This window comes from Chaetodon auriga, chromosome 5 (assembly GCF_051107435.1).
Source record: "Chaetodon auriga isolate fChaAug3 chromosome 5, fChaAug3.hap1, whole genome shotgun sequence".
In the NCBI taxonomy this organism is placed as follows: domain Eukaryota; kingdom Metazoa; phylum Chordata; class Actinopteri; order Chaetodontiformes; family Chaetodontidae; genus Chaetodon; species Chaetodon auriga.
Genome location: NC_135078.1, coordinates 21,280,173 through 21,301,098, shown reverse-complemented (window position 1 = coordinate 21,301,098; position 20,926 = coordinate 21,280,173). Strand labels below are relative to the sequence as shown.

General features: G+C 42.5%; 3 protein-coding genes across 9 annotated transcripts in view; 2 read left to right on the top strand and 1 right to left on the bottom strand.

The window, feature by feature from the left end:
* emid1 (EMI domain containing 1) overlaps positions 1-7,553 on the top strand; it is a 55,562-nt gene extending 48,009 nt beyond the window's left edge. For 2 of the 4 annotated variants that reach the window (XR_013077150.1, XR_013077151.1), the window contains exons 10-16: positions 1,788-1,883; positions 2,224-2,276; positions 2,390-2,452; positions 2,539-2,583; positions 2,832-2,884; positions 4,870-4,954; positions 6,260-7,553. Coding sequence is in view for 2 of the 4 variants with exons in the window: in XM_076729933.1 (XP_076586048.1) it covers positions 1,788-1,883; positions 2,224-2,276; positions 2,390-2,452; positions 2,539-2,583; positions 2,832-2,876; positions 5,134-5,224; positions 6,260-6,393 (527 nt within the window). In the remaining 2 variants the exon portion in view is untranslated. Of the gene's footprint in view, positions 1-1,787; positions 1,884-2,223; positions 2,277-2,389; positions 2,453-2,538; positions 2,584-2,831; positions 2,885-4,869; positions 4,955-5,133; positions 5,225-6,259 lie in introns of all 4 variants that reach the window. The other 2 variants (XM_076729934.1, XM_076729933.1) reach the window with 2 other exon arrangements.
* Positions 7,552-10,404, bottom strand: rhbdd3 (rhomboid domain containing 3). Its single transcript, XM_076729935.1, has 5 exons — positions 9,825-10,404; positions 9,342-9,725; positions 8,568-8,694; positions 8,201-8,455; positions 7,552-8,055 (listed from the first exon to the last, which is right to left on the bottom strand). Exons 1-5 carry the CDS (start codon positions 9,985-9,987, stop codon positions 7,887-7,889), a joined length of 1,098 nt encoding a protein of 365 aa, XP_076586050.1. The 5' UTR covers positions 9,988-10,404; the 3' UTR covers positions 7,552-7,886.
* Positions 10,405-11,214: 810 nt separating this feature from the next.
* On the top strand, positions 11,215-19,896 carry ewsr1b (EWS RNA-binding protein 1b). 4 transcript variants are annotated; one of them, XM_076730335.1, is made up of 15 exons: positions 11,215-11,294; positions 11,763-11,799; positions 12,107-12,158; positions 12,542-12,680; positions 13,137-13,332; positions 13,419-13,678; positions 13,794-13,953; positions 17,187-17,221; positions 17,784-17,813; positions 17,928-18,043; positions 18,129-18,258; positions 18,380-18,490; positions 18,762-18,888; positions 18,995-19,351; positions 19,528-19,896. In XM_076730335.1, the coding sequence occupies exons 1-15, from the start codon at positions 11,279-11,281 to the stop codon at positions 19,562-19,564; spliced, it is 1,803 nt and encodes a 600-aa protein (XP_076586450.1). In that variant the 5' UTR covers positions 11,215-11,278; the 3' UTR covers positions 19,565-19,896. The 4 variants fall into 4 exon arrangements, with proteins under 4 accessions (XP_076586450.1, XP_076586449.1, XP_076586448.1 ...); XM_076730334.1 differs by having other exon boundaries at positions 17,184-17,221; XM_076730333.1 differs by having other exon boundaries at positions 12,539-12,680.
* Positions 19,897-20,926: the final 1,030 nt, after the last annotated feature.

Sequence of the window (20,926 nt, the reverse complement as noted above, 5' to 3'; positions counted from 1 at the left end):
CTACTTGCTCCTTATTGTCTAGCAGCCAAGTAGAACACAATCAAAGAGCATGAAGTGGAGGCAGAGACAGTTTGAGGTTGACGCAGACTTCACATGCTGAGTTGAGAACCTGTCCATCACTGATGTCACTCAACAACTTCCAGATGTTTGCCGCCGCTCAGACAGCTGAGGGGGAGTGCGAGAGACAGATGGGGGCCTGCACCGGCTCTTTCAAGGTCAACACATCAACGGGTTTTATGTGTGGATACAGTGGTAGCACAGAAGTATGCAGCGCACAGATTTGTAAGCTCTGGGTTCCTGTGTGGAGAAAGCTGCGGGTACATTGAGGTTGGCATGATGATTTCCGAGACTGCGAGCCATTTCTTTCACATCAAAGTAACAGTAGGGGACGTGAGAGGAGGGGTTGGGTTCTGTGCTGAGCTTCCCTTGGAAAACATTGGCTTATTTGGCTTTTACGTCTGCATCGGGAGGTTGGAATTCCCTTCTGCAGAACAAGAGAGGGTTCCTAAACCAGCACCCAGAACATGAAGAAGCGAAGAGAGGAGGACTGTGAGGGCGCGTTAAGCCACACATCCCAGTGCGTTCTTACTAGGAAGTGAAGAGAGTGTGTAGAAATAAACAGAGTCCGGGCCTGTTTTGGATGCCACCTCTTTTAGCGGCGTGCAGCGTTCTGGCAGCTGGAGGATGTTTCTGGCTGTCAGCCCTCCTCCTCCTCCTCCTCCTCCTCCTCTTCCTCCCCCTCCTCCTCCTCGTTTCTGCATCTCCAAAAGTCTCATGCTGTGATTGGATCTGTGTTTCCTGTCAGTATAAAATGACCCAATGACCGCACGCTTCCTGTATCGCTCACATGTTCACCACCCTCTTCCTCCTGTCCTTCCTCTGTAGACTCATGTAGTTGTGGAAGTTCAGTCAGTGTTGTAACACGCTGGATATTCAGTTTTTTCTATAAAATATTACATGATATTTTTTAAATTAATGTGAAACACTGATCTACCACTGATGATGCTTTCAAACACATTGTAGTGTAGTTTACTACGCTGTTGAAGTCATTAGGTGAAGTTTGGGTATTGGTTGGAAAACACTGCCCTCTGGAGGTTAATGAGTGTCATAATAAGAGTGGTATATTGCCCTGTGTTGAACCTCTCAGGCAGCATCATCAAAAAAAAAGCAAAATATCACAAACTGAAAGGCTTAGGTCAGTATTTATTACATCACAAGTGCATTTTGCCTCAGGCGTCTTCAGGTTCACGTCTCAGCTACACGCAAATCATTCCTCATTCATTAAAATTGCCCCAACAGCAACCTGGGACCCAGCCCTAAACATCACCGTCTATAAATGGAACCACAGTAGAACAGTTTGACTGGTGGAGCTTGTTGGGAGAGCAGCCTTGCACGAAATATTGCATGCCCACTGTGCAAACATGCATTTAGAAAGAGAATAACATTAAATGTTAATGCGCACTTTGGATTTGTTGGCAATCACTGAAAGCAATTATTGAAACTAGAACCAGATTTGAGCTCCAGTTTTTCCCTTAAAGGCAAAACAAAATCAACAAGATAATTGATAAAATAATACATACATAATGCAGTCATTCATACCTCATACAGTGATGGAAATATGTTTGGATAATGAGGCTGCACCATCAGCTTTTCAATCATTGTCACTGTGCTATGTAAAGGTATGACAGATTATTATTGCAGGTATTTCCATCAGCTTTGTTTCTGTTTGTAAATACCGTCCTTAGCCAGGAAAGTAGCTTCCATTAAATACACACATTTTGCTTCAGCTCCAGATCGTGGAAAAGATCCCTTCTTCACCAACACTTTCCATGACTCACGAGGGTTGCCTGTTCCAGGACCAGAGGGTCCCCCCGGGCCTGTCGGTGAGTGTTTATCACTGCACTGTGTTGTGTCTGTGCAACTGTGTCCCTGCGCTGAGAGATACAAATATTTCCATCGCTTTTACGCACAAAAATACAGCAGATGTGCACGGTAGATTGTCTGATGCTGAGTACATCTATCTACTGTGTGCTGTTTTTCTAAAACACTTGTACATAAAATAAATTTAGTTCAACCATCCCCAACAGACATCATTTGATCTCTAATATTATGTGCAAAAATGCTTAATCTTCATGAGGCGAAACGCTGTGAAAATTAGCACCACCTTCTCCCAGAGGGTGAAGGTACTGGACGCTAATGTGAATCTTTCTATCTATCACACAGGTCCCCCAGGTCCCAAAGGCCCAGTAGGACCTCCTGGCCCATCAGGACAGAATGTAAGCCCCCTCACAGCACAGTGCTGCACTGCCGTCACTTACTGAGTTTAGCAGATTTGTTGCTGCACGAGTGTATCGTTGTCATTTTGAATTTCCTTCCTGACTCAACACAGGGTAAACCTGGAGCCCCTGGAACGCAGGGCCCTGTGGGACCAAAGGGAGAACGTGGGGAGAGAGTGAGTTCACTCAGAGCTTGATAGTATTTTCTTCATTTCCTCTACATCTACATCCTTAACCGCAACTCTGTCCTGTGGTTTTTCAGGGTCCTTTAGGTTACCCAGGAGAGAGGGGCTTCAGAGGCGAGCCGGTAAGCCACGCCCACCCTGCTGCCTTGAGGATTGTGGAGTAAAGGAGTGCACAGGGGGAGACGTCAACACATGTCATTTCTGGTTATATCACTGTAAACTACACTAACCAGCAGCTCTACAAACCACACTGACCAGTGACAGTCTCAGAGAGGAGGAGCTCTTTCTGTTCAAGTGAACTGCTGCACCGCTTTCATTCATGTTGTGACGGCAGACTTAAGTTTTTTCTGTTGTTAATATTTCTTCACAGGGAGCACCGGGTCCCAAGGGAGAGCCAGGGGAGAAGGGCTTGCCGGTAAGAAAGTAGTTGGTGGTAGTTCACAGTTCACACGGTGACACAGGGCCTGGACGGGAGGGCTTTGCTTTTAGTTTGAAGATTTAAAAAAAAAAAAAATCTGAGTTTGACGATTCCTCTGTGGAGCATTCAGTATTTTCTGTGTCTGTCTAACCCTTATTTTTCTTTCACCTCTTCCTCATTTTACAAGAGCAATCTAAATGTAAGATATTTTTATTTATGTCATCACATGTTCACTTTGCAATGCAGTGAGTCTATCCAGTAACCTAAATGAAGTCTAACCATGACCCTCGTCTCCGGTTATGGTTATGATCTTTTGACAGTCACCGTGTTTATGACAATGACGTTCAGCTGCATCTCTTTTTCTCTCAAGTCCATACTTTCCTCCCTGCTGATGGTCATACAGTGTCTGTTTTACTGTGTTGTCTTTGAGTATATATCATTTTTAGCTGTTGATCTGTGTGATTTTGTGTGTGAAACCTTTTGGTGTTAATGTGTTTTTGTTTTTGTTGGTCCTTGGGGTGTGCTCTGGACTGCTGTCCCCTGTCACGACACTGTCCTCTTGACCCTAAAGCTGTCTGACTCCCTCTGCAAGCTACTGTCCCCATGGCTACCTTTCACAGTCACCTTTTCAGCATCTGACTTTGGCATATACATATAAATATAGATAAAGAAAATGCAAAAACACCAGCTCTGACTGACTGGGAGAATGTTGAATATAGTAAAATCCTTGCTGAAGTACATTTCTAATCATCAACATTGATTTTACAGATAAAATGTCTCGATGAACCACAGAGAAATGTGATGAAATGTATATGCCAAATCACTCCATATGTGTCAGTGGTGGGTCCTGTTGGTTTAGAGGTGTTGTACTCTGATGTGAGTGGAGTGGATACAGCGATCCTCTTCTATCCCACAACGCAACCTTGCATGATTTCATCTTTATGTACTTTCACCACGTAACTTTCTTTTCTTGGTGTGAAAATCAACTGCAAAATGTGTCTAATGAGTGAATTAACAAGGTGCTGTTGAAAGAGAAACAAGGCAAAGCAGCTCTAAAGTTTTATGTGGGGATTGAATCTCCACCATCTTAGCTAAGTGTGTTAGCATGCTAACATAACAAGCAGGTATTTGGTTTGAGGAGCTCACAGGATCACAGTGTTTAATTCATCCTGTGAGGAATATGAACGTGCACACTGAGCTTCATGGCACTCCAGCCAATAGTTGTTTGGATATTTCAGTCTGAAGTCAAGTGTTGAACCAATCAACGAACTGATCTTACCATCCGTACGTAAAATGTATTCAGTCTGAGACTTTGCCTTTTTTCTTCAAATACATGTACTCATCTGTCAGACTAATCCGAGCATTTCATAGTGGGAATCACTCACCTGGGCACCGAAAGCTTCAGCTATTCTCTGCATGCCTTCCTCTGTGATGGTCTCCATCCACTTTACTTCTCTTCTTCAACTACTTTTGTTATTGTATTGAGGGTATGACTCATGAAGCCGTCGCCTGATCCTTAACAAAAGACAAATAAATTAGATTTCTATCTAAATCTGTACTGACTTCATTCTGTCAGGTAACTTTTGTGACCGCAGCGTTAAGAATGAAAGCTGCGGTGCTGAAAATACTCGCCTGGCTTAAGTGCTACCCAACAAAATGAATGCAGATGGCATGACCCAATCTAAACCCTGGGAGAGTGTAATCCAGCTGTGTTATGTGGCCAACATGAGGCTGGTCTGTAATGTGCATGCTGATGTCGCCCAGCCCAGCATGGCAGAGACTGACTTCATGTAGCAGCATGGCCAGAGAATGAGGGAGATACAGAGAAAAACAGGGACCAGATATGTCTGAGAGCGCTGGGCAGATATGTGGACTGTTTTAACCTTCTAACTGCTGAACTGTATTGAGAGAAAACAAAAATGTCTTGCATCTTGGCGAGCAGTTCTTTGGCTTGTGCTCCTTACCTTGACGGCTGTATCTATCTTCACAGGGGGACGGAATACATCAGATCAGAGAGGCGCTGAAGATCTTAGCCGAGAGGGTTTTAATCCTTGAGACTATGATCGGTATTCATGGTGAGTAGGAGGCCTGAGGCAGGGTCAGCTTTAGGCAGGGGTCAAAGGTGGGGGGCTCAAACTCCCACCGTACCTCGCTGCTGGGACAGGGAGTGGGAACAGTCGCGAGCAGCCCCAGGACTCAGGCTGGTGTTTCCACCCCCCCTCACACAGTCCCCCCTGTCACTGCTCTCTGATAGGACATTAGCTTGCAGATGTTCCACGACTTGCAGGCAGACCTTGAGCTTCTGGCTCGCAGGGTGACGCTGCTGGAGGCTATCATCTGGCCAGGTAACGCTGAGACATCCTCACCCACAGCTCTGCCGGCCCTCACTGACCTTTTTTTTGACAACATCTAGAAAATGATGTGATTATCACGTGTTACTGACCTGCTGAGTGTTGACCTAGTCACTGAAAAGTAGATGTCTTAGAAATGTGTTCTTATAGTTTGATGTGTGTTGGTTGTGTCGATCCTATGATGGCAGATGTTACTTTAAAGGCCCTGAAAACATATCTACTCAATCAGCTTCTGACTAAGAGAGATCCGGTCCTTCGAGAACTCTCTTATTTCCTGCCAAAGCTTATTTCACATATGACTGTGCTTGTGCATGTCTTGGTGCTCTTGCCACTGGATAAAAGTGGTTGGGGCTCATTTAGACCAGCACTGTCAATCAAATCTGATCAAACTACACAGTCCTGCAGAAGCAGATGAGTTTTTGAGTGAAACTCAATTCAATAATACCTAAGATTGTTTTTTAACTTTAACTGTGATCGTTGGTATGTAGTCATTAATGTTGTGAGGAAAAAACAAGATTTGAAAAATCAGGTTTTCAGGGGCTTTAATCTTTTGTGTTTTGTAGGTTCATGTGTATCAATAGATGTGAATTATGTCAGTCTAGTTAGTCGTTCTGCAGTGATTAGTCAATACAACTATTAGTCAAAGGACAGAAAATAAATCACCTGCAGTTTTGAGAAGTCAGTTTTTCGTCAAGCGGAAGTACCAAACATCAGAAAAATCAGTCAATTTGAAGACATTTTTGCTATTTTTCCACATTTTACAGAGGAGACAGTTAATCTATATGGAAATTTATTATTACTTGTTGCAGTAAGAGAAGGATTTGATCAGTCCCTTCTGACTAGTTAGTTGATTCATGGTGGTAATATAAAAACTGGGCCACTGGTGTCAAGTCAAAATAAGATCCTGCTCCTGACACCTCCATGTTAGCAGCTACATCAGAGTAGACTTGGATTAGGACCACAGAGTGCACATGTCCACACACTGATGGACAGGGACGCCACGTTCCAACTGCTGTCTCTCTTCAACAGAGCCTGATCTAGGGTCTGGGGATGGACCGTTTGGCACAGCCTCCCCTAGTTTCTACAGAGATAAGCGAGCAGGTGCGCTTCCACATCGACTTGCTTCTCCTCTGTCCTCCAACACCAAGGTTCGAGCGAAGTAGCCCCCTCCCCCCGCTCACCCTGAGGATCACAGGCTGGGTTGACTCCCCCTCCCATAGTTCTCATCGGCACTCGACAGATTTAGACCTTATCTGATACCCTCTCTGGGCTTTACCGTCAGATTTAGGATGGGGGACACCTCAGGGAAACTCCACTGATACTCCACTATGCCCTCCTCCATCGGGAACCTGAGAACTAGTTTGACCCCCCCACCCATCTCCACCTCCAAACACTTATCTTTCCATAACACATCCAGCAGCTCCTTCTGTGTCTCGTTTCTTTGGCTACAGAACTAAAGCCTCAAGTAAAGATGTTTGAAAAAAGGAAAATCTGAATCTCCTGTGGTGCTCCTCGAGCTACGAACAGTTCTGGACAATAAGGGTCATTTAGAGTAATCAATTAAAGGAGGAATCAGATGTGAGGAAATAGACTGGATTTGAGTTTGTATTGCTTTCACAATGTAACTGCAATCTGAAGAGATCCCACTATTTAAGTATATTGCGCATGTACAGTTTGCAGGACACAAGTACACGAACAAACCTCTTCTCCTAGTATTCATTTTGTTATTCTTCTATCATATTGTTTAACTCAATGTTATGTAGTGCACTAAAAAGATGAAGTCATCTCCACTCTAACTGAGATATGTGTTGCTAACAGTGATTTGTAGTTTTCTGGTGTGTGTTTTTCCCCCTTGAAGTACAGACTGATAAAGTGATTTAATATACAACCGGTTTGGCTGCATTTCAACAAAAACTGTCAGAAATTACACAAAACATATATATGAAAGGAAACATGTTGAATTAAAGCACCTCTCTGTGAACTGGCTGTCGATGTCAAGATCTTTCACACACACACACACACACACACACACACACAGAGGAAATAACTGAACTGTTAATGGAACTTGAACATATTTTTACCACTGTCGTGTTGGTAAACTGCTTAAACTGTCCTGATGAAAAGACTTGATAATCGTTTTTTTCATCTTATTATCAAACTTATTGTGAAACTATTTAAAATGACCAATGCTAGTTTATTTTGTATGCTGTTGTGTAACCATTTCATATTTCAAACTTTTTTTTTTCTTGCAAATGTGTTATTGTGTTAAGATAATCCTGTCTAGATGATTGGTGTAATAAAATGATGTTCACTGTTTTTTTAACACCTCATCACTCTTTATTTGTGTCAGTATTCATTAAACTTGATTACAGCATAAAAAAAGACACCCACTCTCTCCAACGTACATTTTATGATAAAGAAACTGTCTCCAGAGCACTGCAGTTTGCATCTTCACTTCGTTACACTCACAGTCATGGAAAAACAGCAACCCTACTCCCACTTTTCCACAGGAATCCTGATCATTAAATAGCTCACCCACTAGCCCACAGGGAAAATATAATATTGAAGCTCAGCAAAACCCAAGCATAGCCTATGTCCAGTGTCCAGTTAACTGCACAGGAGCAAACACTGTTTCAGTCCAGCAGAGTGAGGTCGTCTAGGTGCTCGGAGGTGACGAGAGGCTCTTCCCTTTTGACACGACCACAGCCTGTTCGCCAACACTGTCATCGATGAGCAGAGAAATGGCGCCATCTAGCTGTTTTGAGGCTGCTAGTGCAACTACAGCTTTCTCTGTGGGGAAGCCCATCTTCTCCAGCTGCTGCAGTCTGAGAGGAAACATTGGTCTTTTAGCAAACTGTGAATGATTACTAGAAAAGTTATGAGAAATAATGTGCAGCATTAGGTTGAACCAAAAAATGGATCCACCCGAAAAAGCAAACATGATATACATGAGATTAAGTTATCACTAACCGCAGAGAGGAGACCGATGATTTAGGCACCTCCACTTTTGCATCAGGGTCGTCAGGAGCATCCTGTAATGAGGCCAGTATCCCTGCTCTCAGCATCTGTTCCTCCAACACCTCGGCCTCAGACTGTGCAGCAGACTCATTCATTATCCAGGCAGGCACTGGATCCACCAATGGGTGGTGGTTTAAAACAGAGGGGTCCCTCATGGAGGGAGCAGCTGCCTGATCCACAGGCATCCTCTGAGGAAGTGATCTAGATCTGGGACAACAGATGAAGTTAGAAATGATGAAATCTCCCGCTGTCATGCATGCAGGTGGTGAGTGTGTGTATTCAGTGAGACTCAGTGAGACATAATAGAGATGAATCACACCTCTGTGAGGTAGAGTAGGTGGGCAATCTGAACCGGCCTGAGGCGGGAACATATGCCCAATCAGGGATGAAATCCAAGACCCTGAACTCCTCCAGCTCCTGTAACATCCCAATGAAAGACTGATGATCTGAGAGGTACATTAAGTATAATAAAAAAAAAAAGACTTGATAGATAAACATTGTGTTGTACATTTGGTGGGGTACAGCACAATTGGCTCAAACCCTCTGCAACAAATCACAGGCCAATACCACGGGTCAGCTTGACGATTACATTTTAATAGCCATGATTCTTCCTAATTTCATCACTAAGCCTAAAACTAAAAATAGATGAAAGGGTGCCCAGGAATAAAAAATAATTAGGAAACGCATTAGTCATGGTTAAGTACAGGAAAAAAAAAAGGGGGCCACGGCTCTGAGGGGATATTGCCTTTTAACGGCCCTGCACACTTACACAGGTGTTCTCAATTACTGTGGCTGATTAGACCTATGCTCAGATTAAAGCGGAACAGCTGGGAATTACATGATGTCACAGACTTCTCTGTTGTCTCGAGCCTACAAGTTGAGCAAAACTAACAGGAGACACACACGGTAGAAGTCTAATCAATTAAAATAAGTCAAACCCCTGTGTAGGTCTAATATGGGTGTGTCAAGGGTTTAAGGCATGGAAGGGACAGATCACATGTGCTCAGGTAAAAGTTAACGGTGCCTCTACAAAAACAGAATATATACAGTGTTTGTACATGAATCAAATGACTGTATAAACAGGAAAGGATACAGTTGTGTCCGATGCATATTGTGCAGAAGTGAAGCAGGGCAGGTGTCCCGGGCAGCAGCAGCAGACCAATCAGAAGGAGAAGCCAGGGGAGAAACCAGACTGGCACACACCTCAGCAGCCTCCTCTGCGTCACCTGACGACACTGCGCTGTAAACAGAGCCAGCTGGATGGCAGAGTAACCACAGATCCGACTTGCTTCACCACTACCGACAAAGAGGACCAGGGAGTACAGAAGAGGTAATACGGTCATTGTCAGGACGGAGAGGGCGAGGAAGGCGACTGTTCCCCAGCGACGCTCCTGACAGCCTCCAAACAACAGCAGGAGAGCAACGCTGACCAGCAGAGAGGGCAGGTCATCATGACTGAGGGCATACAGGAACACATCTGAGGAGGAGAAAGGGAGTTATATTCTTTGATTTCACCAACACTGAAACGAGATTTGCATGCAAACCCATGAAACGGGTCCTTATAAAGCACAGGTACCTCTGACCCTTGGGAAGTCTCCACCTGGGCCTAAGCTGAGATTTGCCTGGATGCCCAAGGTGTACATCAGCACCATGAGTGCTATCAATAAACATGTTCCCAGACAGAAGCCAGGGCGATCGGATCGAAACCAAAACCATACTGACAATATCCGATGGCGCATTATTTAGGGTTAGCTGCAAGATTCTCAACTCACTTGTCCTTTTGTGCCATACTTCTGTTACACAAGCATCTACATGTGCTCATAACAAGCACAGCGTCTTGCAAAATTTAAATAATTTGTAGATTATTATTCACAATACTGAGAGTGGGAGCTGGAGTCTGTAATAACGGCATAAATTCACAATTGAAGTTACTGGCTGCAAAATCCTCAACGGTTTATCTTGTAAAATCCTCTTCGCCACCGACCAAGAACATGTTGCACTTGTACGACGAGCGGACGATTTTATCTGATATTTTTAAATAACTGTGTCCCCGATACGTGAACAATAAATGGTTTTAAATAAGAAAAATCCCGGCGTGAAAGTATTTAGAGGGCTAAGTGGGGTGCTCACTTCCGCACTACGTCACCTTGTCTTCTTCTTCTTCTTTGTGTTTACTGGCAGTTGGCCTTAGGAGTAAAAGACCGCCACCTATTGGACACGCTGTAAGCTTGCATGTGAAAAGCAACCACATTTACAACCTCTGAACCTTTGGGCTTGTCTTGTGAGAAGTAAATGATACAACGGATAGTATTGGAACGACTGCCAACAATTTTAATAATACATTAATTGTTTTGGTCGAAACCTGCCACACATCCTCTGGATCCAGCTTCTGTTAAATGAAATAATTTGCAGGTTTTCATGACAGTAAATTTAACATATTTTGGTTCAGGACTGCTGGTCGAACAAAACAAGCACTTTTTCGAGCTTTTTTAAATTTTCTATTTCCCTGGAAGTGGAAGAAGTACTCTGATAAAAAGTAAAAACATTAATACCACACTATTCAGGTATTTGTTCTGCACTGAAATGTCCCATGTGACTAATACATCACTATATATTACATCTTTTTAGGAAATGTCTCTATTGTTTGCATTGATCTCAAATATTGGATAATATGACAACTTTAAGCCCTGAACAGTCTCAATTCATCCCCCTATTGAGCTCAACTTATGATGGTCTCCTTCTGGCCCATATCCCACTCTCATGAGTGCCTACATTCATTTACCATTTAATAAATGTATGTACTAGTATAGTATAATAAAGTATGCTTGTTATCCGCTTTCAAAATGAATAAACAACTTTTCAGTTTCTATTATTTAATCATCTTGCATGAAAGTGGTTGGCTTGGGCCCCTGTGGTTGTTCAAGCCAGACTTTACATTTCTCGCGAGATTTTGTGGTTCCCGTGAAGAAAAGTAACGTACATCTCTCTAGCAACTAGTTCTGTCCAGTCGTCCTGCACAGACAAACTAAAATGGCGTCGGCTCCGGGTGAGTGGAAAATTTTGATGTTTTGTACTGATTTTGAAGGAGTTGTGCTAACAGTTAAGTCGTAGATTAATTTTAAAAGAGAGTATATCGGCATAATCCGCCTTTTTGATGTATTTCATATCGACTATCACGTCAGCGTTTCCTAGCGCCAGACACAAGGCCTAATCATGGTAGCTCATTGAGCCGTTGTTGTATGCTTTTTTTAAAATTTCTGCATACCGGGGTTGATAATGGATGCTAGATGACCAGTTTTACTGAAATTGTATTTCATTGCATTATTGGGTAATTCCTACATGCCTTTTTAATCCGAGCCTTGTGTAATGAATAGCTTGTGTAGTTGCATGGCGACCAGTGACGGGTCGGTGTAGCGTGCTGCTAGCATTAGCAGCGCAGCTCGCGCGCGAAGGAAGAATGTTTTGTCCGACTGCGCAGCCATTAGCTAACAAAGCTGAAACTTTCCTTTGACAGACTACAGCTCCTACAATCAGACCGGCACTCAGCAAGGGTAAGAGTCTTTACCTTACTGAAGTCATTGATGGTGTTTTTTTAATTAATGTGTTTATATTTGTGAGCGTGCATGAAGTTTTATAATGTAACGTAGTCGATCAAGTACGTTAGCACGATCGTGTTACTGTGTTAATATTCAAGTGTTCATTCAGAAAATTTGCCGGAATAAAATTGTTAAACATATTTGATCGACGAAATTGGACTTGAAGTAGCTTTGTAAGTTGCATTGTTAAGGAGTGCACGATGTCCAGATTCTACGAAGACCCCCCTTTTTTTCTTAAACCTCCCGATGATTTATTTTACAGGTATGCCTCTTATGCTGCCCAGCCGTCACAAAGCTATGGGCAGTCTGCACAGGTGAGATATAACATAGCAGGACAGTAGTTGGACTGTTATGGGTGGCTTTGCTCTGGACCAGTGATATATGAAAATTGTGATAGTTGACTTTTTTACTGAAACTGTTAACTTAAACACTCAGATATGAATGGAAGCACACATTGTTCTTGTAATATTCAGTGAGAGTAAACTGGGAACAGGAAGCAGTTAAATGTGTATCCAAACATGACTGTTAGCCCTCTATAGGAAATCTTGTGATGCACTAATTAAGACAGTTCAGTAGTAAGGCTTAAATTACAAATATTCATGTTTAATGTCTTTTGAAGCATAACATGTTATTCAAAATGTTGTCACTTGATGTTTGTTGTATCTAGTAGCTGAAGCAGGCTCTTTTCTTTCAGCAGAGCTATGGGCAACAGAATTATGGATCATATGCTCAACCTGCTGCTGCTGATGGCAGTTACACCCAGACAACCCCGGCCACTGGAGGCTACCCCCAGCAGCAACAGCAGTATGGGTCCTCATATGGCCAGCCAGCATCAGGTCAGTTATTAATATATGAGCATTTAACTCATTTTGATGTGACTCTGCTTGTGTAATGACCTGGGTCAAATAGAATTGAGCCACAAGTAGGCTAGGAATAAAGTGTTACTGGTTTTAGATACACATATTTTCTGGTTGATGACTGCATTCTCTCCAAATTGTAACACGGAAAATTAGCAGTTTCTAGAGTCTGACGCATTTACAGTCAGATTTGTGACCTATGTTTATTTCTGGATTGAGTTTACCAAGTTTACACATTAAAAGCATTGATCAAATCAGATGAAAGTAACATTTGTAGCCTTTTTAAAACTGATTGCAGATGAATTTAGTCTGGCTGCTCAGATCAGATTGCAAACATTTGTGTACTTGTAACATGTCATTTAATTGCACAGTGTATGTAGGTACTCATGCTTGAACATGTAAATTTGATCTGATATTGATATGTGTTTTCTGCAGCTGGCTATCCTGCTGCCCAGTCTACCACCCATAGCTACTCTCAGTCAGCCCAGGGATATGGAGCCAGTGGTTATGACAGTACTCCTGCTGCTGCTGCTCCAGCTGCCTCCCAGTCTTACGGCTCTCAGCCAGGATATACTGCCCAGTCTGCCTACCCTGGATATGGGCAGCAGGCTGCTCCCACTGCACCACAGAGGTATGTCCCCCTTGGCTAAGAACCAAATACAAGTGAATTCCACAAGCACATATTTGACCTTTTACTTAATGCTTTGTCTCTATCAGCTACAATGCTAACAGCCAGCCGGCTAGTTACAACCAAAGTAGCTACTCCCAGCCAGCAGCATATGGCCAGCAGCAGCCTGGCTACCAGGCCCAGCAGGCAAGCTATGGCCAGCAGCAGGGATACCAGCAGCAGAGCCAGCAGCAGCAACAGGCTCCTCCTGCTTACCCTCCTCAGGCTGCTGGCTCGTATGGCCAGCCTCCTGCCAGTCAGTACAGCCAGCAAGGTGGACCACCCAGTTACAACCAGTCCAACCATTACAGTAAGCTTTGCTTTTCGTTGATTACCTTTTCTAATCGTAGATATAGTTTACTGCAATTTAACTGTAAGCATACTTTGACTGCATGTTTTGATGCATCTGTGCCCCTTTTCTGTAGATAATTACAGACAGGATGGCCAGGGTGGAGGTTCTGGTTATTCTGGCTCTGATTCTTCGAGGTACCCAGGGGCCGGGGAGAGCAGGGGCCCTGGCAGGGACGGCTTTGATCGAGGTGGAATGATGCACCGTGGACGTGGAGGCATGGGCCGTGGCATGGGGTAAGTGTCTTTCTTTAGCACTTAACTTCACGTGTATTTTGACTCTACAGGTGCTGTGGTCACTTGGGGCAGGGCTGAGACGAGTCACCATCAGAAATGATTGAGAAAATCCAAATCATAATAATAATAATATACTAGCAATTTGTGCAACTTTATTCTCTCTGTATGGAAAGTCCATAATTTATCAGCTGTCAATGCTGATAAATTATGGAGTTCACTGAATATGGCCAGTCGTGTTTCGCTCAGCTCAGCCTCTCATTTGGCCAAAGGTAAGAAAAAGGTTTGTCCCTTTTTTATGTCACTTGACTTTGATCAGAGACCTGTGCATTAACGGTTAGTTTGAACAGCATGCATCCTGAAACATCTGATTATGAGCTAATATCAAAAGTTAAACTGAGAAGTTGCATATTTCAGGATTGGTCAGGGAGTGTGATAGAAGTGTATTGCAAGAGCATCTTTATATTATTAAAACTATCATGGGTATTCTTAAAGAGGGTTCAAACACTGTCACAATCTCAGCAGCACCCCTTTAAATCGCTCACTCTGGTGCATCATTCCCTGTAGGGTGACACACTTACTTTTGCTATATGAACAAAGCAATTAGAAGGTGGATTTTTTTCTTTTGGCGATTATTGTAGTGCTGTAGTGCTCAACTAAAACTTAGTGTGCTCTACAAGACCTCACAACATAACATTAATATTTCAAGGAGTTTATCAATAGATACTGGAGTACTGCAGTAAAGTCTGTTGCATTCAAATACACATTTATGCTTACTCAATTCTAATATTTGGGTCAACATATTTCCTCCTTTTTACTTACAATACCTTGTTGGTTTTTCAGTTTTTGGGTGGTTTTCAGCATTTGTCCTCATTTGATTGGCCTAAAGAAGTAATACCATAAAGGAAAATGGTGCCATAGACATAGTAAAATATGCTAATTATACTGCAGGACCTCAGTAATAAACTGCATCCATTAGAGAGGCAAAATGACAAATTTCTTACAAATGTATTTGTTCTAAAAGAGGATCAGAGTTTATCACTTGATGCCATCCATTGTACTAAAGGAAGTTGTTGAATCTCTTAAGTGGGTTTTTGTGGTCAATGTTTCAATATGTATCCAAGCTCAAATTCATCAGTGAAAACTGTAAACTTTCATTAAGGTAAAAATACATTGAGAGCAAATTTGATACAAGTCACTCTTTCCATCAGTTGTTTTTGAACACATCCACTGTTTTTATTTGCCAGCCATTTAGTGGCAGTGTTTTGTGGTGTGACACCTTGACAAAGGTAGAGAACGTAAACAGGTCTTGTTGGTGTTACAAGACAGTTAAAAAACACAGACCTCATTTAAACTGTGTACACCTACATACTGTACATGTGTACTGTAACAGTATTGATTGTATTAATCCAAAAGATTAAAACAATACAGAAGATTCAGTCCTTGGATTTTGGTGAAGTGGGATCCAGTCTACTATATTATGTTTCGTATCGTATGGCTGATGCAGATGTGTATCCTTCATGATGATGAAAGTAGACCTCAGTTGAGCTGGTCCTTGACACGTTTTTCTGTGGTACCCCCATTGAAATGCCATCAAATTTGCTCTTGATGCAGATTGGGTAATTTGACAGTTTGCTCAATTTAGTGCAAATTGTGAAAGTGGTTTGACCCAACCCCAAAATGGATTCGCTAATATTCAGCTTCCCTGAAAAGGAATCAGTTACAGAGAGAGACGAGGGGTATTGAGGTGAACAGAGGTTGTTCTATACATTTGTTTTGGTTAACATGACTGTAAAGCTAAAAGATGAAGAACATCTTGGAATCAGCACATTTGGTTTCTCAAATAGTACACAGCTACTCCTCAGAATAAATCTCGATGGCATGGCAGGATTCAATTTTTAAGATTTGGTTTTGGGAAAGAGGTTTTTCAAATTTTCAATGTCAAGTCTGGGATCAAGAATGACACAATCCTCAGCTGTTACTTCAGGTGTGCTTTTTTAAACATGTATAGTTTACTAGACAACTTCATCTTTTCTGGTTCTTGAGTGTGACCCTTTAAAATAAGAGTTCTGCATGACTTTTTGGTCCAGTGAATACATACACACACATACACACACACACAGTTTTATATGATAAGGGACTCTAATCAAGCAGCTCTGCAGTCTTTCCAAAATAGTGGTAAATAAGAACGTACCAAAAACAAATGGCATAAGTAGGAAAAAAATACATTTATACAGTCAAATATATCATTAGGTGTTTTAGTTCAGTTTTCATTGTAGGGTTATGTTAGCTTTGCACAGGTATGTCTGTCTGTTCTTGGGGGAGGAGGTGGGTAAGGGGGTTGCACATGATGTCATTTTGAAATGTTTTAAATTGTTTTTTGTGGTTTGGAATACAAATGTTTGATCACATTATTTTGACCACTTTTTAACATGCTTTGTCACATTTATACCGTACAGGTAACAGTGAGAGCCATTTAAAACCATCTATTCTCTAAAAAGTATCTGTACTCAGTACAGAGCCGCCAGCTTAAGCAGCAGGAGGGAGCTTAAACAAAGATTCGGGGTCTGCCTTTTTTCAAGAACTGAGGATGGTGGTTTTTAAGCATGATGGGTATATTAATTGACCAAGTCTTTGTTTTTAAGTTAACGTAACCCTGGTAAACACTGTTAAAAACCTTCTGGAGTTGATTTTTCTTGAACAATGTATAATTGTATTTTTTTTGTTTGTTTGTTTTATTACCTGGTGAATGTGATCACCTCATCATCTTGTGACATTTCAGATGCATTGTGTCTATTTTTACACTATTATCTGATTCAGCTGTAACTTTTGTTAGAACTGATGTTAAGGGGGTGTTGGCATGTTTCTGGTTTAAAAAAAAAAAATATGTATGCCATCAATGCATCTGAAATCTTTCTACCTGTGTACAAATGTTTGGGTTTTGTCCCATTTTCAAAGACAGTGAAAATATGTTAGTCATTCATATTTTGCACAAATGTATCCACTGCTGCAAACTGTCACTGAAGTTGTACTCAGCTAGTTAAGGAATGGCACATAGCTAATACTCTTATCCCCTCCATTAGATTGTGTATTTATCATTTTGGGGAGTTTTTAGTTGCTGTTGGGCTAGTTGGAATGTTTTGATTACTCCCTCAATCAAGCCACTTTGCTCGAGCCATGGAAGTGGCAGTAAAAGGGAATTCGCCTTCATATCTCCATTTATTCCCCCATAGCAGCGCTGGAGACAGAGGTGGCTTCAGTAAGCCTGGTGGTAAGTTAACGAGTATTACACTGGTATTAGAGTATTACAACTTTTTCAGCAAATATGCTTCGAGTATTTATGTGTCTTACATTGTGGTATGAAAAAATTTACTTACATGAACACATCTGAAAATATTGGGGAATTTTTTTTTCAATGCCTGAGACCATTTTCTCTGGGGTACTGGTTTAATTCAGTCTCTGATTTTGGTTTGACAATGAATTTTTGACAGGTTAATGGCAAATTTCCACACAACTGTGTCTGTTACTGCTCTAAAAATCTGTCGAGCTGAATTCCTGGGTTTTTTTTGAGGATTTCTAACTGGTCTAAGAGGCTTTTACACAATTATTTGCCAGGGTTCAAGGTGTTCTATTTCCAATTCAATATATCACTTGTGGGAATTGTGGTGTACCATAAGGTGCCATTTTGAACTTCCCAATATGGCTGACAGTGTTTATGAGGGAGTGTCTGGATTATCTTTTGTAGTACTCCTCAGGTGTTGTACACTGAACTTCAGTTTTACACACTGACTTTTCTCAATCTGTTTCTCTCCCCCTCGACTGATGGACTACAGGACCTATGGGCGGTGACGAGCGTGACATGGGTGAGTAGAGCCACACTGACGCCTTTACTCTGTGACAGTACACTGAGAACTTATTTTGCCACTGGGGAAAATTTTTTTACTGGATATTTACTGGTTTGAATGTACTTGTTGCAGGACGCCCTGAGGAGCAAGATGACTCTGAGAACAGCACAATCTACATCACAGGCCTGACTGAGAAGGCTAACCTGGAGGAGATGGCGGAGTTCTTCAAACACGTTGGCCCAATCAGGGTAAGAACAGTTCTTCAGTCCAAATGTTGGTGGAAACAAAATTAAAGAGGAATCTAAACAAAATGTATTCTGTTTGTATGTCTAGATTAACCGCAGACTTGGCCAGCCTGCCATTAACATATACACAGACAAGGACACAGGGAAGCCTAAAGGAGATGCCACCCTGTCCTACGAGGAGCCGATCTGCGCCAAAGCAGCTGTGGAGCATTTTGATGGTACGTCTTACTGACTGTGCACGTTAGACCTGAACAGAAACGCTGGAGTGAATACATGAATCCAAAAGCACCTGTTAAAATTCATCCAACTAATTTTTATCTTTATATTATTGATTTTTAGGGAAGGAGTTCCAAGGTCGAAGGCTTAAGGTGTCCATGGCACGCCGTAAGCCCATGATGGGTGGAATGAGAGGTGGCATGCCCATGCGAGATGGCATGATGGGCCGTGGAGGTAAATGTCTGAAGTATTTGTTAATGGTAGATTATTTACTGTAAGGGCACTTTCACACAGTTCTTCATAGGAAACCTCTTGTCCAAGAGGTTGAAATATTGGCTATATGTCTTTTGCTTGAAGTGACAAACTTAAACAGTTGAGCGTGTTGAAACTGTCCTTAGCTGGAAAGTTGGCAGTGAACTGCACCCGAGTTGCTGGAGACTGCTGAAAAAATGTAAAAATTGTGGGAATAGTTATGTTTTAAAAAGTGCTGTAATTTACTTGTCAGGTATGATGGGCCGTGGAGGAGACCGTGGTGGTTTTGGTCCACGGGGGGGTCCACGTGGTATGGGCAGAGGTGGACCCACAGGAGGCAACATGCAGCAGAGAGCTGGGGACTGGGAGTGTCCAAACCCGTACGTATTCCTTTGTAGTACAGTGTCTTCTTGGACCCACGTTTTCTTTCTGTCTGTAAATCAAAATCAGTTAGCTTTTAATTTCTTGAATGGTTTGTGCTCACAGGGGTTGTGGCAACCAGAACTTTGCCTGGAGGATGGAGTGCAACCAGTGCAAAGCCCCCAAACCAGAGGGCTTGGGTGGTGGCCCTCCATTCCCCCCCGGAGGTGACCGAGGCAGAGGTGGGATGGGGATGCGTGGAGGCAGAGGTATGGACCGTGGGGGGCCAGCGGGAGCCGGAGGCCCCGGTGGCCCCGGAGGTTTCCGTGGAGGCTGGGGAGGAGACCGTGGTGGATTCAGAGGACGTGGTGGAATGGATAGAGGAGGTTTCCGTGGAGCCGGGCGTGGAGGACCTCCCATGGACCGAATGGGTGGCAGAGGTGGAAGAGGAATGGGCCCACCAGGTGGAAAGATGGATATGAGGTGGGACTAAGACGTTTTATAGCGACTATCATTAGAAATTGTTTGAATTTTTTTAAAACCATTGATAAAAGCAAATTAATGCAAACCAGTGACCAGAACTGGTGTCAGTGTTGGTGTGAAGCAGGACACTGAGTGTATGTGGAGATCTCTCATTGACCTCTTCTCTGTTCTTTTAGGGACCATCGTCAGGAGCGCAGAGACCGACCCTACTGAGGAACCTTTTCACCTTTCCTCTGATGGAATTTCATTTTTAATGAGAATTTTTAATTTATGATTCCATATTTTGATGGTTAGAGAACTGCTTTCAAACATCTTGTGCGGTTTCATTCAACTCACGTTTCCATTTTTTTTTATAGTTTACCCATGTTTATGCTTCGTCTCGTAACGTGCACATTTTTTTCGTTGTTGTTTTTTTTTAAGTATGCAGCTTAGATTTGACATTGTATTGTAAAACGTTTTTCATTCGTTAAGGTAATTGCTTCCCCTTTCCCATATCTGACAGTTGTACGATGACAAATTTGGGAAATAAAATTTTACTGATTTGATGTTTTTGAGTTGTGGGTTTTACTCAACTATACAAAATGATGTCGTAGCGTGAAGCTCCTAATTGCAAGTAAAATGACTGTTGGTGCAAACAAAATGGGGGGAAAGTTGAAGGCAATACATCACTTTAAAGATCATTTGATGCGTGATGAAAGCAGTCGCCGCCCTTCACATGACTTGGTCAGTTGGGGACTTGTTTGACCTCAGATGATGATTTCGCTCTGCTGAAGCCACATTCCTCTGATCTGTGATGACTCATGTATCAAATATCAAGTATCGGACATCGAGTTGATCTTGAGCCTGGAGGATTATTTCTGTAGTCACATTACCATTTCCGGAAGTGCGCTTCAGATTATTAGTTTTTTGTGAGTGAATCAGCATTCCACCGTTTTTAGACCCAGAGTAGAGCTCTGCTTTCTGACTTCTCTACTGTGGATTTCTTGGCTGTAGATGGAGAACATCTGCAGGTCTGAACAGCTGCTGCTGTTAGTTTTCTTGTCAGTAGGTGGCGCAGGTTGGACTGAGACTTGTGCTGCAGTCCTGACTCAGAGGACACTGCCTGGGCCTGTTGTCTGGTGCTCTACATCAATGGCACCGTGTCTCCTTGTTCACACAAGAGACTGAAGGACTTGAAGCCTTTTCATGTGAATCATTTAAATCAGTTCTAGCCTTCAGGTTTAATTTACAGTCTCAGTAAAATAAGTAACTTCTGCTTTCCATCTGTCAGAGTGATTAAAATAATAAACTATCTGCTGTTTCAACATCACAAATACCTAAATGCCCCCCCCCCCCCCTTCATTGAGCAGTATTATTCCAGATAAGGCAGTCAACTTGAATGAAGCACCGTTATTAATCACAGATGTCAATCCACATTTTATCTTCAACATCTGGAAAACATGTGGCTTTTAAAACCATCCTACAGCTCTTTGATGTTTCAGTTTCATACACCGATTGGGTTACAGCTGGATCATCCCGCCTGTGCGATTCTGTCAAAGTCATGCGTTGAGACAGTTTGTCACATCCTTTGCAGCA

Coding starts and splice junctions, on each gene's coding strand:
- rhbdd3 (XM_076729935.1), bottom strand. CDS start 9,987: ATGCGCCATCGGATATTGTCAGTATGGTTTTGGTTTCGATCCGATCGC. Junction 8,456..8,567: donor ACCTACTCTACCTCACAGAG/GTGTGATTCATC, acceptor CTGTTGTCCCAG/ATCTAGATCACTTCCTCAGA. Junction 8,056..8,200: donor TCATCGGTCTCCTCTCTGCG/GTTAGTGATAAC, acceptor GTTTCCTCTCAG/ACTGCAGCAGCTGGAGAAGA.
- ewsr1b (XM_076730332.1), top strand. Junction 12,159..12,538: donor GCTATGGGCAGTCTGCACAG/GTGAGATATAAC, acceptor CTTTTCTTTCAG/CAGAGCTATGGGCAACAGAA. Junction 13,679..13,793: donor CAACCAGTCCAACCATTACA/GTAAGCTTTGCT, acceptor CCTTTTCTGTAG/ATAATTACAGACAGGATGGC.